Below are 11,798 nucleotides of genomic sequence, written 5' to 3'. Positions count from 1 at the left end.
GATTAAGAAAATCCTTGGCATCTGACTGGAGTCATCTGCAGCGCCGCCAGCCAGCGCTTCAGCTGCAGCGGCTGAAATTCCACCCCCAGCCTCCCCGAGATACGATGTCTGGACATCTGCGCGTTAATAATACCAAGGACACCCATTCTCTTATTAAGGCTCCATTTTATATAAAGGGGGAAAAAAAAAATCATACTTTAAATACAGCTGTGAGGAACACTGCAGAGAATGTGGAGCTGAAGGAGACCTTCAGTTAGCGCGAACTGCAGCCACAGACAATGCCAAGTTCCTTCGTCCCTCTTCTCAGATGATGGCTCTTGTGGGTGCTCGGTTCTTAGCATTGGTGGTTCAATAAATAGACCTTTTGAGTGCTAAATAAAATACATCATCTGAATACAAGGACTATTAATGAAACATTAAATTACTGGCAAGAAATTAAGGCCATTCTGTCATGCAACTGTGGGGATAATTTGTGAGTTAAGAAATACCCAGGGCTACCAAAACCAGCCAGCCTCCCTTAGACGCGACCGAGGGGTTTGACCGCTGACTGCGGTTTCATCCCGCCGTCGGCTCGGCGTGAGCGGGACGCCGCCTGTCACCACGGTGACTCACCCACCTCCTCGACGCCGCAGACCTGGAGGCATTCGTTAGCTGATTCTCAGTAGCTCTGTCCCATCCTCAGAACAGAGAACGAACTGGATGGTTGGCGTCCGCTTATCCTGGCGATGGTAACTAGTTCTACTGTAACAAGGCCGTTATAACTTGATGCTTAACTGGGACCCTAAGGAAGATTGCAGGTAGAAGGAACGTCATCCAGCGGCGCTCGTTGCACTCTTCAGAAGATCCTTATCAATAATCAACATCAAAATACAGGTGGAAAAGACCTCCCATCTTCTTAAAAAGTTTTTTCTTAAATAGAACAATACATGGCAAACACAGCAAATCCGCAGGGTCTTTCCTAAGTACGTGTCCAGTGCGGAAACCATTTCTAATTAATAAAAGAGGCAAAAGGCTCGATCCTTAGGAAGGCAGCTACTGTGGAGAAAATCGTGGGAGCGTAACACTTCTGCTTACAGAGTTTAATGCCGGTGACATCATTTCTCCTTCAGGGCCAGATCTTCATCCTTGAGGGCAAATTTTCTTCTCAGAACTTCTGCTATAAGAACGGCCGGGTCGTCCTCCTTCACTGAAGTTCGGGTTCTACATGGAAGACAAAAGCACGGTGCGTCAGTAAAGAGAGGTGCCAGAACTGGTGGTTTACAGCTCCGGTTAGAGCCGTTTAAGTATTTTTTCTGCAGCCTTTATCATCAGCTTTTGTCGCAGGTGGAGAAAGTGCAAGACCACCACCACAAACCAACAACAATCAGTTAAAAATTCAGCCCTTTCACCCTGGCTTAGGAAACCTGGAGCTCATTTTGTGGATCAAGGGTTATCCTGAAAACCTCAGCGTCAAAGCTCTCTGTAATTTTTACTCAACTGTGTTAATAACAGGTAAGTAAAATAAAACTTCATTAATTATTTACAGCCTACATCCCCTCAGTATAAATCTACAAGTGGTGTTTGAGTTGAAGTCCTGGAAGCATTTTCTTCCCATGAATTTTGCTACACAATGGATCTACGCTGTCACGTTTAAATACGGGCGGTTACAGGTATTGTGAAGGAGGGCTGGCACGCGTTCCCTCCGCTTGGCTACCGCACGTCAGCTGTGCTGCGCGTTCCGTCACCAAAGCCTCGTCCCACCGGCTCAGCCAAGCGGGTCGCGTTGGAAGCGTCAGTGAGCTTGTTTTACAGGAAGCCAAACCCCAGTTCTCCTTCCTCAGCTATCGTGAATTGCTCACCGAGGTTTTGTTTAGAACCTGTAGTAATAATTTCAGAGCTTAACTTTTTTTTTTTTTAAATAGCTGAAGTCCTCCCTTGGTCAGAAAATATTCTGGGTGTTTTAAACATTCCTAAAAGAAAAAATCCGCCCGAATATCTCCATATGTGTTTGGGAGGGGCTTGTTCTCAAATTAACAGCGAAGGCTTTTAGTAGCTGCGTGGGATGCCACTGAGCTGCTCAGGGGTGACCCTTAGCGCTCTGTCAGATCTGGCTGATGCAAGTTCTTAATTTACAGTTGCATAAATGCATCGCTAATTTAAAAGATGATTTTGTAGCCAGAAGCATGCCTTTGATTTCATCCCGACAGAACCGTTCCTTCTGAAAAGGGCGCAGAGAAAGACCAGAGCGCAGGGGGTGGAGCCCCCCCAGACCCTTCCTTCCGCAGGGGCAAACCTGAGAATCCGGGGTTCCCCGAGCATCCGTCAGCTGCCCCGGCGGAGGGACGGGGGAGACCGAAGCAGCCAGGGGAGGAGGCGACACCGACAGCAGCGAGGAGAGGCAGCGCTGGCACTGGCACAACAAGGAAAAGCTCTCCCAGGCTGAGCGAAGCGACCGGCAGCCCCCAGCGGGGGGAGGACAGGACCATCTCCTGCCGGAGAGCGCGGCGTCCTACAGCGAGGCACAACCAGCAGCGGACCGCGGAGCACCGGGATTCAGCGTCTCGGCCCTCTCTAGCCACTCGAGGGGCCAAGGGGATAATCACGGAAAAATCACGTTGTTCAGCGCCGTAACAGTCGTACTTACAAGTGCAAGTGTACTCACAGTCCGAGCAGCTCCTCACGCTACCTGTCCTTAACCCCGCAGCGAGCGCGGCCAGCAGGCACGCCGCTCAGCCGCTCCCCTCGCAGAGGGCGTCACAGACACTTTACAGGCTCTACTTCACATTGGGGGAAACATGCACATTCCTGCAAGCGTTTCTCACTCATTCCCGAAGCTTCCAAGGCTGTGTTTAAGCACCAAGTCCTAAACAGGAGCATCAGAGAAGCATCCATGTAGTTATCTCGTTAAGCATCATTAGGTACCTTCATCCACTTAAAGAGTACAGGAGCCTTTTAAGGTTCCCAGTGCTGCACACCTACGCTAAGCACCGCTCTGCGTAACCCAGCGGCGCGGCTGCAGAAGCGTGGGGCTGCTCACACAACCGCACCCGCACCAGAGGATTGTGTCTAGGAACTAAAGCTCATCAAGAAATGAACATCAGCGATTTATTTAATGTCATTTTTCAACTACCTGTGATTCTTCAAACAAACAAACAAACAGCTTTAATTAAGCTGTAATAACTGTATCCTAAAATGTCCCTGTTGCACGTAGGAGGCAAGTTAGAGGCCGAGACAGAGAAACATGAGAGGCAAACGGTTCAGCTCCAGCAAGAACCAGTCTCAAGCTTTTCTGTTGAACTGTTCCGAGCCCTGACCAAGCAGCAGCGCAGCAAGCGTGCCCCAGCTCCCGGGTCATCGGTCGAAGCCGCTGCAAGGGGAGGAAAGGGGTCCCGGTGGTTCAGTTCCTTTGCCTGCTGCACCCCAGCGAGGAGGGGTCTGGCAGCTATCGCCTTCCCCCCAAGAATTCTACCGTACCAAATCCTCGCTCTCCCCCATCTCCTGTAACGTTAAAAAGAATCGGCGCTGTTGGCAAATCCCTTCTTTGTGCACAAGCCGTCTCCCTCCCACTCACTCACACAGCTGCTCTCCCAGGGTAACAGAAGATCAAACACCTTCACCCATTGTTAGTTGTTCTCACACGTTCTGTCGAGGAAATGAAGTGAAATTGTGACCCATTACATCGCAACGTTCCCCGTCACCTACGCGCTGCTTTTCACAGCCTCCCCCAGCCAGCGCCTGGCTCCTCGTGATTCGGCCAGCGCTGGCAGGAGCCTTGCCGGCACATCCAGGCGCGGACAAGCAACGCCTCGCATTTCCCTACCATAATCTCTATTTGTACGAGGTTTTTTCCCCCCGAATAACGCACATTTCCCTATCTTCATCTGGCACAGATGGCAGTTTTCTTACCCTGGAAAGCCTGCTTCCACAGAAGGCTGCCATACCAGCCTGCGCTAATGAGAAGATTGCTAATTACATTGGTACAGGTGAAGGCTTAGTCCCACCCCTTTCTGATAAAGTTCAAACATTACATGTCGCAACGTGAAGCACCTGCAAGCTTTTCTGGCTTTAACAGAGCCAGGGAATGGCCCAGTTCTGGTCTTAACGGGTAAGATAGATACCTACAGCCTAACCCGGAGCTCTGCTGAGCCAACGTGGCCCAGTCGCGCCCAACAGCAGGTATTTTTCTTGAGAATTCTCTCTCCCGCTGACTACTAATCCCGAATTATTTCTGGATGCCCAAAGCGCTGCTTTGCAACAGACAGGAAGAAAGAAGAGGAGCAATTCATCTGTGGTCCATGAATTCTACTCACCCCCAAGAAAGATTATAGGCATTTATAGCAAGTGAGCATTTAAAGCTTTGAATAATATTTAACACTTAGAAAAAGAAGAGCAAAAGGGTAAGCTGTGTGAATTACGGACGTGTAACACCGTACTGGCGTTCTGGATGCAAGCTGAACATATTTCTCTCATTTGACTATATAATTTTTTCAGTGCTGAGAATTTAATTTCTTTTAAACTGAATTAGGCATAGAAATTGCGAACAGACATCACACAACATGTTATTTTTGGCCAGGAATCTTACTCACACAACATAATGTGGGACAGATCTTTGGCCTGAAAAAATGTGGAAACTGAACTTTATCCCTGTGATCTCCTGTGTAAAACGCAGGCAGCAGAGCCAACGTTAAAGCAGCTACGTTCTCGGCTGGGCAGAACCCCGTCTCAGCCGCGCAGCAGCTGGCGTGTCAGCAGCCTGAGGCCTCCTCAAGATCGATGTGTAAACCCATCACGAGACAAGCGAAAGCTCGCTCTGCCCACGCGCAGAGCTGGGCCAGATGCAAAAGCTGAGAAGCTGAAAAGCTCCGCGTGTTAATTCCTGCATGTGCCGTGCTGAAAAAGCTGCTGGGCTTCCCAAGCTTCGGAGCACCAGCACCGGGAACCGCTGCCCGCAGAGCGTGCGGCGCGACCCTCGCTCTGACGGCTGCCGATACATTCGGGCCTGGTTCTCATCTGGGCAAACGCAAGCTTTCTTTCAGGCGAACAAGCCGAAGCAGCCAGACATTGTGCTAATCGGCTCAAGTTCCCCTCCATTGCTTTCTACCCAGGCAGGTCAACCGTCGTTAAACAAACCCCCAGAAACGTTAAGTGTTAGCAAGTTCTGCTCTAAACGGGAATTTCCCCCCGGTGAATCATGAATATGCAGCAGCACCAACAAGCAGTGGATGCGATGCCCAGTGTCTACAATCATTTGACAGACAAAAAAAAGAGAGAAAATAAAACGAAGAGAGTTCAGGAAGCACTTACAAGTCTTTGCTCTGCTTCATCCTATGAATGTCTTTAAGAATGCCCATCATATCTGCAAAACTGCTGGCCTTTGACAGAGAGACAGAATCTTCCTCGTCGGGATCCTTTGGTTCGGGTTTGCAACACTCGGAGGCGGCAGAACAAAGCATGGAGACGGACGGGAGCTCGGGGCTTTCGAGTTCCGCCTCCTCCTCTGTGATATCGCTAATGACAAAGGAAGTTGTAGATTGGAAAGAGGGTCCGAAACAAGGTAAAGGAGAAGACGCATTTGAACTTCCTGGAGATAATAAATCTGGTGTTAATGCAGCAGAGGCTGAAAAAGAAAACAATATAGGTGGATAGATAAACTAATACCAAACCACGTAGGTATTTTTTCCCCCAAACAACAGAATATAAATCAAGAGGCATCATCAGCCAGCCTCCCCCATGCTATGAGAAAACAAATTCATCATATTCTGTTACCGTCCACTCTGCTGCCCACGACCCCACGTTGCAACACGCGACCTCCTCCAGTACCTTTCATCCCACCGACCCCCGTACGTCTCTCTGCTCCTACCGCGCCCATCACCGTATCACCCCTGAGTTCAAACGCTGCGCCCCGTCCCCGCAGAGGTCAGGTAGTGTTTACTTTTTCCATTTTTACAGGTAAGAAATGGAGGAACAGGGATTTAGCTGCCACTCAGGGTCACAGAGGGAGCCTGTGTCAGCACGGAGCTCTTAATTGTCTTAACTTTTTTCCTCTTTTTCTTCCTCGCCTTGAGAGCTGCTTGCCTTTCTTTTCCTTCAGGCTCCTTCCCCCATCACCGCTCTGCCTGGTGCGAATGCGGAGCTGGTTCAGGAGCTCCAGCATTTTACCCCAGACGGTCACAGCAATTCGCCCTGTGACTGCGGGCACTTTGACCTGTTTGGCTTTCCATCGCCATCTGCAGAATGAGAACAGCGGCCACCTATTCCACAGGGAAGATGGGATTTATTTGTTCAGGCTTTAAAATGCAGTGAGGATAAGAACAGCTATATCAATTCCGAGTGTTATTACGTGGAAATGAGTTAGATATTTCCAGTGTAAAACACTAAGGGAAAACAACCAAAAACCCAGAAAAATGCTTAGTGCGCATCTCCGTGAAAGAACCTTCCTGTACTGAAGACAAACTGTACCGTAAAGCACTAATGCCCTTGGCCTCGAGAGCAAACTTGTAGATAGTTATCAATTTCCAATTAAGGGATTTCTCTAACGGTACATAATAAAGCAGATTGCACAATATTTCTTTTTTGACATCAATCTTTCCAAAATAAGCCTGCTAAATAGTTATCTATCTCCTTCATCAGATTACCGAGCTACCGCCAGGCCCTAAATCACCGCTCCCCGTTATTGACCGAGAGGCCGCGACGGCAATAGGAACTGTTCTCAAACGCCAGCTGATAGCAACCAGGCGCACTGCTGGGTAGGGGGAGAGAAAAAGGTATTGCACGATTAAATCATTTTTCTCCCATCTGGATCTCTAATTTTCCTCATTATTGCTCTCCCTGAATTAAAACAGACTTTTCTAGCACACAGCTTGAGCAACTGTAGAGCCGAGACAGAAGTCGGAAGGAAAAAAATCACAGGATCTCCCCGTTCTTTCTTCCAATTCGGCTGCTCCTCTGATCTTGCACCGAGACGACAGAGGGCACGTGCAGCCTCCCTAAGGGGACGCCCGCGGTGCCCCCTTTCACGCCTGCTCCCCGCAGAGCTGAGGGCAACGTGGCTCCCTCACCCCCAGCGCGCCTTCCTTTCACCACGTGGCACACAGGATCCCGTGCACCGCGACAGGAGCACAGACCACCAGAAACACCAGCACGTGCATTATCGCACAACAGCCCTTTACCACGGAAGTGAAGAAATATCTCATCTAAATACAACTTCACGTGCTAGAAACATCATACATGTTCTCATGTGGTGGCACGTATCTTCACACTATTGATAGCAAACAGAGTCCACTGACCATCACACAGAACTGAAAAAGAACCCAAATCTCTCACGTAGAAACCAGCATTTCAGCTAAATCAAACACCACGACTCTGTTTCACGTTCAAATGCGTTCATGGCTCGTGGATAGCTGGACTAAATGTAAGCAGTCACTAAAGCTGCAGGTCCCGTGGGGCTACAATAATCAGACAACCACGTCGTCTTCCGCAGACCATGAGAGATTCGCTCTCGTGCACGCGCTGTGCAGTGCAGCGCAAAGGAGCAATCCGGGAATTAAAAAAAATATTTGCTTTCAGATGTAGGATAAGGAAGGTTTCATCAGCCACTGTTGCCTGTCATAAACAGGAATTAACCCGCCTGATATCATTTCACGTGCGGCACAATCCGGTTTGGTTTGGTTTGGTTTGGTTTTTAAGCAATGGGGAGAATTGCAGGTCCTTCTTTTCCTCTGGAAAGCAGCCATAATACAGCTGTTGTCTTGGTTACTGGCAAAAGTATTCTGCATACAAGAAACGCAGCTTTTAAGAAAAACTGTCTTCAGGAAGGCCCAAATTCCTTTAGTTTGCAAAACTGTTCAATGTTTTTGAGATGGGAGATCAACAACTCCGCCTTCTGAACGCTCCACAAACAGATACCAAGGTATTTCTGTCTTGCTCGGTTCCACGCTCTAAGCCAGCCGCTGTTGCAGCCTCGTAGAACCACTGGGATTTGGATCCTACCAAATATCTTCATATTTTCAGAGCTGAGTACACAGCTCCTCGTGGTTCAGTTTTGCGGCTAAAACATGGCTTTTAGTTGCATACAAACTTACTAAAAGAAAGAAATGCCTCAGTTCAACTAGGCTTTTCCCCAAATACCTTATTTGCTACAGAAATGGCACTGTCATTTTCAGAGCAGACACAAACACTAACATCTCTTTGCTACCCAAATCAAGATGTAACCCTCTCACTCATGGCTGACGCGGAGCAGGAATAGCAAGAACACACCACATGTTTTCATGAAAGAAGGTGTTTGAGATGAGAGTTGGCCTCCAGATCAAATGCAGTCACAAAGCAGCACTTGGTGTTTCTTAAAAACAAGCGGGACTCCTCCAACGCAAACATCCAAACACAGAACCAGCACGGAGCCGACACCAAAGACGGCATCCCACCGACGGGAGCCACAGCTCTGCTGGAAAAACAACACGCAAGTCTGCTCTGCGTGGAGGAAGTGACACAGTTCACTAATTCAGCCCTTCTTGATCAACAAAAAAACCTCATTGCACTCCTACCTGACTCTGCAGCGACTATCTTAGCTATCTGACTCCGAAGGTGACTCAGCTCATCCTGGAGCTCCGTTGTTCGGCTCAGTGCTGGTAAACCAGGTTTCTTCAAGGCGAGCAGCTTCTCCTCCTGCTTCCTCAGGTTGGGGACTGAAGCGTTTCGCTGTATAACGGTGAAGGGACTCGGCTTCCACTTGTGCTTCAGCGGGCGAGTGTCACTTCTGCAGGACAAAAACCTGTTGGTCATTTACAAGGTCCAGGCCCCTCGGTGCCAACAACGCTCGGCAAGGCTCTGCCTCCACCTCAGGACAGCAGAAGCCTTCAGCACAATGAATTAAGCCTCCGCGCCACTGTGCTGTGTGTACCACCGTAGGTACCACCGTACAGGTGCGCTGGGCTGCTGTACGTGCTCTCCGTGCGTTACAAGGAACGGAAAGCCCGTCACAGAAATCATGACCCAACAAGATGAGGTGAGAGGACGCAGGGACAAAAGTCTGGGCGTGTTCACGTGGTTTCAAGCCATTTCTCCCCGGTAACTGTGTCCCCGTGCCGGGCAGTGCGCGGGGTGCACATGGGAAATGCCCCTGATCCGTTAGCTTTTGCCTCTGATTTCAAAGTCCAGTTTATCTTTCACAAGATACCTATTACTACTGCCCGGCTTTAAGGACAAAAGCTCAACAGACCAGACCCAGACTCCTGGGGGCAGAACGTTTCAATCCCAGGAGAGCTCAACTCTTCAACTTTCTAACCAGAAAACAGCAGGGATCGGGGGTTACTCTGCACAGATCTTTCAGTGAATAAAATATGGCACAGCAGAGGCTCTTGCCACTTCCTGCAGGAATTCCTCCCTGGGTCCTTTATCCAATTTTATTTTTTTCCTGTCTCTTGGGAAAAACGTCTTTCAACAGGCACCACATCAGACCTCGAGAGGACTGGAAGTTGTGAGCATTTGACCAACATCTGGCCCGTGCTATGTGAAATAAACCAGCGCATAAAAACAAGGATCAGCAGACGCAAAGCGGAAACCGACCTGACTCTGGCGTACGTTTCTTCATCATCTGCCGCTATCCACACAATGTCCGCCAAGGTGGGGACTGGAGGGACATCATTTAAATAGAGCTCCGAAACATTTGGTAGAACCTAAAAAGAAGAAAGTTGCGTTAAGGCGACGGTGCCCCGTCTCCTGCAGCCGCCCCAGATGGGCTGCACCGGCCGTCAGAGCCGTTCTCCTCTGCACCAGCTCGGCAGCTGCGTCCGTCAGAGGCGCGACAGCAACACCACTTGGCTTACGGAAACGTAGCGCTTCGTGCGTCGGCTTCTGCGCCTGTTCTTGGGCGTGCTGGTGTGCTCTGAGGGACTGGCCAGCGAGGCAGCGAAGGGACACTCGATACAGCTCAGCACGCTGCCAAGGCCACGTGCAACACGTTGCCACTACAAGGCCCGGCGCTGTCCTTGAGCTCAAACAGTGACGTAAGCGTTCCCATAAGCCTGGTTTTACTGTTTAGGAAACGCAGGCCCAGAGGGCACGCGGCTTGCTGGAGGTCACACAACAAGCACTGGCTCAGCAGCTCCACGGTTCTGTCTCCTCTAGCGTGCTAAGCCAGTCCGTGGACCCTATTTCAGGAGGTACCCTCCTCAAGGTGCCACCAATCACTTCACAAGAACAGAATTTTTTAAAAAAAAAGGAAATTAAAAAAAAAATCTTAAAATGAACTATACTGCTACATGAGTTTTGTGAATACAGCTCTGCAGACACACGTGGCTGACAGAACAGCCGCTCGTGACAGTGCCTTGCCTTGCTCAAGAGCGGCAGCGCCCTACACGCCATCGCCACAGCCCTCACGAGTCCGCTTACCTCAAAGGTTGCTCTGGGACAGGGCTTTAAAGGGAGGTTTGAGCCGATCCTCCTGACCACGCTGCGCGCGGAGCCGTGGGGTTTGTTCTGCCAGATGGGGATCGTCTACGAGAAGCCACGTGATATAAGTAATATTTCAAACCAGTTACCCTTCTTAAAATGTATTAAATTGGAAATTCTCCTATACAATCTACTCAACAGCTCTGATCTCTGTTTATTTGTTGAGTGATACTTTTAATTGGGAGCCTGCTAGTAACTAAGGTCCTCACTCCATACAACCGTGTTTCAGCTGAACGCACACGACAGTCAGTTACTACGGGGCGTTTTAAACACGGGGGCAGTGTTTTCAGGACCGAAAACTAAAAGCACCCAGTGACAGACACTGAGCTCCAAATGAAAAGATGCCAAAAGCAGGGAAACAGGGTCCCGTGAGGGGCCCAGAGGAAAAATGAAATCAGAAGAAAGTCTCATTTAAAGGAACGCTCTCCCTTCCACATCGTCTTTAATACAAGCAGCACTGATAAGACTGTGAACGTTTTTCGGATGATGGCAAAGTGACAAGTGTATTCAAGGCCAGCTGAGGGCCGATGAGAACGGCCTCCGAGGGTGTTTTCAGAAACAGCAAGTGTTTTAGTGGTCTCTGGCTACCTCTGAAACGGGTTCAGAGGCGAAGAGCTCCGTCCTTTGACCGTCTTCGCCTCCGCCAGCTTTACGGCCGCCGCCGGCTCTCATGGCAGGAGGCAGCGCAAGACTCCGGACAGCGAATACCACCGTGACCGACCGGAATCCGAACAGGCGATTTCGCCCGGTCCGCCAGCAAATCCATTAATTTATTTAGCGCTGGGACTTGCTACGCACCCAACGCCTGAACGCCGGTCTCACGCAGGTAAATTCACAGTTCTGACGTGCGTTTTAAATTGAATCTCTGAGCTGGGGGCGCGCTGAGAGCTGCGACGGCCCCTGGCTACCGGCGGCGGGAGAGGCGGGGTCCGGGGGGGGAGAGGGGGCCCGGGGGGGGGGAGAGGGGGCCCGAGGGGGGGGGAGAGGGGGCCCGGGGAGGCCGCGGCTCGGGCGGCGCCTACACTTACGGAGTCCGCTGCCATCTCCGGCGCTGGCGGCGGCCGCCGGGGCGGGCTCAGCGCTGGCTGCTGCGGCTCCCGCGGGCGCGGACCGGCCTCATCTCACCCCGCTCCCCGCCGCTCCTCACTGCAAGACAGCGGTGACTCGTGCGGGCGGTGCCGCCGCCTGCGCCGCCCTCCCCCCCGCCCCCCGCCCGCTGCCCCCCCCGCTCCCCCCGCCGCCCCGGGCCCCGCCGGTACCTGAGGGGCGGCGGCGCAGCGCGGCCCCGCTCCCGGCCCCTCCGCCGCCATCACCCGGAAGCGGAATCCCGCCCCCGCGCTTCCGGCCACGCCCGCGCATGCGCGGTCTCCCCA

General features: G+C 51.1%; 1 protein-coding gene across 5 annotated transcripts; it reads right to left on the bottom strand.

Annotated features, from left to right (window-relative positions):
* Positions 1-201: 201 nt before the first annotated feature.
* Positions 202-11,755, bottom strand: MTFR1L (mitochondrial fission regulator 1 like). Of its 5 annotated transcripts, none has more exons than XM_082329624.1 (8): positions 11,685-11,755; positions 11,454-11,571; positions 10,366-10,470; positions 9,541-9,650; positions 8,520-8,731; positions 5,284-5,596; positions 1,075-1,200; positions 209-781 (listed from the first exon to the last, which is right to left on the bottom strand). In XM_082329624.1, the coding sequence occupies exons 2-7, from the start codon at positions 11,466-11,468 to the stop codon at positions 1,095-1,097; spliced, it is 861 nt and encodes a 286-aa protein (XP_082185750.1). In that variant the 5' UTR covers positions 11,469-11,571; positions 11,685-11,755; the 3' UTR covers positions 209-781; positions 1,075-1,094. The 5 variants fall into 5 exon arrangements, 3 of the variants coding, with proteins under 3 accessions (XP_082185751.1, XP_082185750.1, XP_082185749.1); XR_014230117.1 differs by having other exon boundaries at positions 212-371; positions 617-1,200; XR_014230118.1 differs by lacking the exon at positions 209-781 and adding an exon at positions 2,624-2,842 and having other exon boundaries at positions 1,132-1,200.
* Between the last annotated feature and the right edge of the window lie 43 nt (positions 11,756-11,798).

This window comes from Platalea leucorodia (assembly GCF_965183815.1).
Source record: "Platalea leucorodia genome assembly, chromosome: 18".
NCBI classification, from domain to species: Eukaryota; Metazoa; Chordata; class Aves; order Pelecaniformes; family Threskiornithidae; genus Platalea; species Platalea leucorodia.
This window is presented reverse-complemented; position numbering and strand designations above follow the sequence as displayed.